Source organism: Mytilus edulis, chromosome 9 (genome assembly GCF_963676685.1).
Source record: "Mytilus edulis chromosome 9, xbMytEdul2.2, whole genome shotgun sequence".
Classification (NCBI taxonomy): domain Eukaryota; kingdom Metazoa; phylum Mollusca; class Bivalvia; order Mytilida; family Mytilidae; genus Mytilus; species Mytilus edulis.
The window spans coordinates 14349069-14356662 of NC_092352.1; the positions used below are offsets into that span (position 1 = coordinate 14349069).

At 33.0% G+C, this 7594-nt stretch overlaps 1 protein-coding gene across 1 annotated transcript; it reads right to left on the reverse strand.

Moving 5' to 3' along the window:
* Positions 1-4517: 4517 nt before the first annotated feature.
* Positions 4518-5498, reverse strand: LOC139489833 (putative ankyrin repeat protein RF_0381). Its single transcript, XM_071276679.1, has one exon. The coding sequence runs from the start codon at positions 5496-5498 to the stop codon at positions 4518-4520; it is 981 nt and encodes a 326-aa protein (XP_071132780.1).
* Positions 5499-7594: the final 2096 nt, after the last annotated feature.

Below are 7594 nucleotides of genomic sequence, written 5' to 3' on the forward strand. Positions count from 1 at the left end.
AATGATGATTTGCACAATGTACAGGATATTCATATAACAATTGAAATGGTCTGCTTTGAATTTTTGGGATTTTGAGAAGTCATGTGAGTTATCCTTACTGCTTCATTTATTACTTCAGTCTATTGGTTTTGAAAGTGCCAATGAGGTAATTGTTGTTAATTAAACAATATTTTGAAATATGTTCAGAAGATATGTTTCAATTAAAGACTTTGTCAATTCGTAGCTATTGGATATGGTCCAACTTTGAATATGTCCAGAAGACATGATTAAACTCCAGAGATGCCTATTTTCTCTCGTCCATCACATCATACTGATCTAGAAAGTAGTCAGTTCTTAAAAGTTTCCGTTTATAAATTTTGAAATTTTAATGAGGCTAAGGTGTCAACTCCCATGCAATGTTGACCTTATATTGATTTTGCTATCTTTTAAGTCCTTTTTGGTCATATAGCTCTTCGGATGTTTTGCTTCTTACACATCCTTGGTTTTCAAATGTTCGGCTTTCAGTGTTCAAAATTTTATACCTGGTATCTCCTAATGAGGATATAATATTAGTGACACTACTTTGAGTTAAGACTTTAACAAACTGTTGCTGATTTACATAATTGTACATGAGTTTAATACATTATTTTGCTTTTATGTATAAAAAATAAGGCATCTTTAAGTCATATGAAACGAGTGACCGGTGAAAAATAATGCGTATCTAATTCTTGAACCAATGCATACATATATCATAAACTAAGTCATTTTTTACGCATTCATTTCGTATATTCGTCAAAAAAATATTTCAATTGGTCAGTGTTCTTGTGACAATATGGCAGCTAATTAATGGTCGTTTTGAAGTCGAAATTTACTGTCTGTCACAGTTGTACACAATCAACAAAGAAGCATGGACAGTAGTAAACAGTTTATTTCGATGACGGAGCGATGTGTACGTTTGGTTTTCCCCTTCGCCCTTGCGTATTGCGATCACCGGATTTCTACGAGAAAGGTCACGCTGCATACGGAAAACGTGTTGGAGAATTGTTTGCTAGCAGCAAACATTTGAAAACAATATGAATTTCTTTTAAATTTTGAAGAATTAAAGAACTTTCTGCAGAAAAAAGATTATGTACATAACTTTTATAACAAAACATGACACTTGGTTATAAAAAAAAGCATTTGCATCAATTTTCTAAATTTGAAGTTATATATGAATTTAAGATACCGCTCTCCAAAAGTCGATTTCGCAAAAAGTAAAAAGGTAAAGTATTTTATTTATGTTGTCATGAATATAATAGGTTAACATATATATTCCTTAACTGATGATTATTCAAAACAAAACAGTTATTCTACACATAACGCTATCCCTCATGTATGTATTGCCTTATTTCATAATTGTTTTATAATTTTTAAATTTTCGGATTTATTTTGGCCTTTTAATTCGAGCACAACTTATGGGTCTTATTTGAACAAACATGCGCCTCAAGTACCAGATTATAAACCTTTTTTTTATCAGTTTTTACAACTGGATACATGCAAAGTATTTTTTAGCAGAGTTATGCAAAATTTATGACAGTTTTCCGAAAAATTAACATTGGCGCCATCCTTCGCCTAGAATATTTGTGCTGGACTATTCTTTATATGCCATATACTTTACTTTCAACAAAAATCTTAATTGGCGAGGGGTGGTGCCATATTTAGAGTCATAAAATAAGGTGAAAAAGTTGAAATTTGTAAAAAAAAACTGGATGAAAATGAAAAAGTTTCCTATTTTAGACAGATATGTTTATAAATATGAGGCAGATATACAAAGGAAGCAACAACACTATCACGATAGATTAAAACCAAAAAATGTGAAGTCATGTGATGTGCTAAAGTAGCAATTCACCTATTAATGTAAGGACCATGTGATCCTGTCAATAAAGATGTTTAGCTATGTTAATAACAGTGCTTTAAAACCAGTTTTAATCCTCCATTTGTCTACATAAGGAAATGCCTGTTCCAAGTTAGGAATATGACAGTTGGTTTTCATTCGTTTGATGTTTTTGAGATTTTGATTTTGATAATTGTTATGGGACTTTCCATTTAAAATTTTTCTTGGAGTTTGGTTTAGAAAGAGAAGACAATATATATATATATAGTTGAAAATGACGATGAAAAAACTTTAAATGATTTTCGAAATTCACTTCTTTATGACGCAACAAATATGTCACTTGTGTCTTGAAAAGAGTCTTAGTTTTTTTTTCAGAATTCTTCATCTTTTCTGAATTAGACTATTTACCGGATTTGTAATCAGATAAGCAACACGACGGGTGCCACATGTGGAGCAGGATCTGCTTACCCTTCCGGAGCACCTGAGATCACCCCTAGTTTTTGGTGGGGTTCGTGTTGTTTATTCTTTAGTTTTCTATGTTGTGTCATGTGTACTATTGTTTTTCTGTTTGTCTTTTTCATTTTTAGCCATGGCGTTGTCAGTTTGTGTTAGATTTATGAGTTTGACTGTCCCTTTGGTATCTTTCGTCCCTCTTTTCTTTCTATGGTTGTTCTAAATGTGCAAAAGACCGTATTTTATTTTGAAAATTTACTTTTTCGAAAGCTAATATGAACAGCAATAAGTTTTCTTCTCTTGATATTTCAGTTTCAAACGAGAAACACTCAATTAATATTCACACTATAACAGACGATTTTCGTTCTCTATTATTATTTTCCTTTTTCAGACGATTTGTGAGTCCTTCTATAGTGTTTATTTCCTAACTCGTTCTCTATGTCCGTATCTGCTTGTACGTTTTCGATTTCAATGACGATATATGTGTTTGACTGATATTTTTATTCAAGTAATAGATTGTGTCACAACAAATTACTTAAACTTTAGCTTTTTGCGTTTTTTATGTTTGTCTTTTTTTTTGCCATAGTGTTGTCAGTTTATTGTCGACAAACGCAATTGAGTGTCCCTTTAGTATCTTTGATGTCTTGGTGTATATTTATCTTATTGGCAGTTTTACCTAATCTTATTATTCTAATATGAGTTATGATTCAAAGGCAAATGTATATTATAGTTTATATATAATCAAACATAAGAAAAATCTGAAACAATTGAAACACCATTAATTTGAATATAAAGAACTAGATATAAACTGTTTGTTACTTCAACGTCACAATTGATTTAAAAAATGAATGAAATTAAGATTCACAACACACATATCAGCCGGCGCGACGTGTATTTTGGGAATAACTTTAACAGGTAATGTTCGAAACTTAAAGTTAGGAGAACCAAATCTGTATACTGTGTGAAGACATTCAAACCGGTAAGAGTCGTCAATCATTCATATTACTAAGTAATGAAATATAACATAAACATGAACAAACTACAGTCTTTTCTGAGACATTAACATCGCGATTTGTTCAGTATTTCTTCAGCAAAGCTTGCAATTTCATTCAAACATTCACACGGTGCTTTGTATATATGGAGGTTGACGATTTTATTCAGGGTGTATGTGTGAAGTAAATTGATCTCTGGAAGAAAGAATACAGGCATACCCTGATTTTCAACACAGAAAAGCATTCTTCTAGTTATCCTGTATGCCCAAGCGGTTGATGAATCAACATCCGGTTCAACAGGTGAGTGTTCATTTGAATTGTATTGATCTAAATACTTTTCTAGTTCGAAGAGAAAGCATGATTTCAGCATGTATGTAGTAAGATATTCTACGCTTGGTTCATAGTCATCGTCTTTGTCCCAAACAGTTGGAAAATATTCGGATTTGTGCAATGCTTTCACCAGAATGTACCCTTTTCGTTTTGACGGTGACATGCTTCTTATAATATCGGCTCGAACGTCTGCTGTCGATATTCTTAGAAGTGTATTCCAATCTCTAAACACCTCCGAGGCAGGAGTTTTGAACACAACATAATAATTTGGTTCCAAATGTAACTGATTCATTAAAGTATTGTGCAAGTTAATGGTTTTTGGTAGCCATTTTGTTGTTTCTACAACAGGAACAATGTCGACAGATATATCAAGTTCTTTAAATGATTTACCTGTCCATCGAAAATTTATATTAGAAATCGAACCTTTGTGTAGATCAAGAAAGGATATCAGATAAAGATTTGTACTTCTAAGAATATCATTATTCAACAAAGTCAAGTTTATGGCTGAATACAAGCTTCTGACGACCTTCATGCTATCGATGAAGCCATTGTCATCCACGTATTTTTGTAACAGCTCACTATTTGCACCACATTTTAGCTTTGAGTTTAACAAAACCTTTCGGAAATTCGGGTAGCTCTATCGGTTCTACGTGTTCATTAAATTTTAGTATATGCCATTTGATATCAAATTCGTCATTTTGTCCTATCTTTGTTCCTTCTTTTCTGCTTCCTGACAGGGTAACATTACATTCAAGTATTGGGGTTTTCATTTTCACATACTGAACAATATCATGGTTTTCATCAGTGTTGTAGTATAACCCCATGTCACAAGAATCGCGAATAAAACCAGCATATTTACCAAAAGCGTCCTTGTGGTCTTGTAAATGTAGTTACCATTCACTGATATTTAGTTCATTATCACAACATTTCAATATATTCAAGAAAGGGCACCCGCCAAATATGTTTTCTTTGCATATACATTCTCTGTTTTCATACTTGTTATCCGTCATACGCTCATGTGTATGTTGCACATGGATAATGTTATATGGTTCTTCTTCGGGCATATTCTGACTTTTACCGAAAGCCTGAAGACAGACTTCAAGGTCGCTTGCACTTGCACATGCAGACTTATAAGTTTTATATGGAGTAATCAGTTGATATAACATATATTCATAATTAAGGAATTTCGCATAATCTATTGGATTTCTACCGTCTGAATTTTCAACGACAGGATCGAGTCCTCTGTTTACAAGCAGTGAAAATGAACTATTATCCTGATACCATATCGCCCAATGAAAAACCGTAGAGCCAAAATTATCCTGGATGTTGACAATACTAGAACAATGTGTTTCCAATATAATCTCTAAAATTTCAGGATGTTTACTCGCTATGTGACATGATGTTTCTCCTGTTTTCGCTTTAGCAGTTGGATCTGCGCCAAGCTTCAATAATATCTCAACTAGATGCTTTCTCCCCTTTTGAACAGCATAGTGTAAAGGTGTCAAACTTTGGAGATTTGTCTCGTTTACATTTAATTCTCGATTAACAACAAACTTTACAATTTGGATTATTTCGTTATCTCTTGATTTGAGTTCATCGTCTTCAGTGTTTTCAATTGGGTCATCTGGAGGTGACATAATCATATGAAGTACAGTAGATCCCATTTTATCCCTTCTCCTAAAATCCATCTCTTTTTTCAGCAGGTATTGTACATGTTTCAGTTGGACCTTGTAGGAAAACATTATCTGATGGAGTAAATTTTGTCCAAAAACATCCTCAATATTTATATCCAGTCCATTTCTTGTTAGACAGTACATTGATTTTTCGAAAACTTCGTAATTTGGATTTTCTGACAAATAAATGATTTTCATTTTTGGAAGACTGTTCTTCTTCAGAAGGACGAGTGACATGTATAAAGTGAATCGGACATTTTCCTTCCGGATTAGGAGATAAAACATCTTTGGAGAGTTCAAGCAGTCTACTGATTCTTGTATAACACATACCCTCTCCAATCGTTGTAAAGTATTTAAAAAGACTCAAGAGAGCATTTCCACCTAACATGTTGCAACAGTTCATGTCTGCTCCCTGATCAATCAAAAGTTCAAATATATTTTAAAAATATAAAAAAAAAATAGTTTAATGTCGACATCGTCGTAGAGAGCCATGAATAACGGAGTTTTACCGTCTTTATCAGGAATATTAGGATCGGCCCCATGTCGAAACAAGATGTTTACTATTTCTATTTCGTTATTACATACCGCTACATACAGAGGTGTCGTATCCAATCCAGATTTATTTTCGACGTAATTTACATTTGTCCCGTCATTTAATAACTCACTCACGTCTTTGCTTCTTCCTTCCACAACTGCATTAATAAGGTTACACTGCTTACTTTGCATAGTAAATTAATATTAATTCAGGTTCTCAAATCTAAAATTAGAAATTAAAATATTTGATATTTGTAAGAGAAAAGCACTCAATGATATAGAAAGAGTCTTAAATTTTTTTCTATAAACTTATCATTCCAAACGTTGTTAACAATTTGTGTTTGACCTTATATATTAGTTAATTCGTTTGCAATATGATTCAATCTTGACAGTTATATCGCAAACCTTATGTGTGTTACCTTAATTTGTTTTCTTAATCCATTTTAAAGATTCGAACATCGATAAACTACAATAAGCATGTCATAAAAAAAGAAAAATACTAGTTGTAGGAAGATACCAGGGGGACATTGAAACTCAGCAAGAGAAAAACTAACAACGTCATGACAATTAACGAAAATGCCGAATAGATCCATGAAAACCAAAAATCTAGCAAAACGACCCCACCAAAATCCGGGGTGGAACTAAGAGTGCTCTGCAAGGGTAGACTGTACCTGTTCCGATAATTCTAATTCATTGATGTCGCAGTCGGGGATTTTTTTTCTCAAGAGGACGGAATTGTTTGTTCGGTAATTTGAACATATCTGTCGTATTATCTGATATTCTATAACGACCAAACAGTTCGTGATGTCGTTCGGAAAACTTTCGAAGGGATGACTTTAAATTCAACATTTGGAACGCTTGGTTAAATTACTTACTAATGAGTCGGATTTTTCTATGAAGAAAATCATAGGAAACACAAGCTCTGGAATATAGTATCAACTGGGAGATTTATACTTGATATGCAGACGCTGCTGCCTTCTTGCTACATAAAATGGAAAGTTCACAATGGGGAAGCTTAAATCATCCCTTTTGTCGAAAAGTTTTGTTCTTAACCCATCCTAATTGTCAATTTGTATATGTATATGTAAGTAAAGATATAAGTAAAAAATCTTTCGATTTAGACACATAAGGCATAAAATCCTATACACTAGTTATAGAGGATTGAGGGACAATTAACAAGAAATTCAGAATATGTAAAGTTGGAGAGTAAATACAGAACCGAGAAACCCATACATTACTTAAACAGAAAATACATTATAGATACACGCTCAGAAAACAAGTTACTCATAACGATTATAATGGCTATAATAACTCATAAAATATTTCATGTTTATAATTTGGTACGCCATAAGTGCGTATCGTATTCATATGACTCATAAGTGGCGCTAGATTCAAAACAGTCGGAATGCCAAATCAAATACGAAGTTGGAGAGCATTAAAAAATGAAATAAATAAGATTGTGTTATAGGACACGATGCACCCGCGCTCAAGCTTTGCAATTTTCAAAGTTAAAAAGGAATATAACTCAAAAAGGGTAAACGACTCATTGTCTAAATTCGAACTTTGTATGAATGTGGCGGTGCTTAGCATTGTGTAAGAGGCTCATAAAATGTGGATAAGACAAACTCTTGTTAGAATGCGAAACCTGAAAAATTCGCAATTTCCCAAATTAGAACGGTAAATGACATACTGAGCAAATTTTACACTTTGTCTGTGTGTTATCATGGTTCTTAGCATTGTGTATGAATTTTCATAAAATT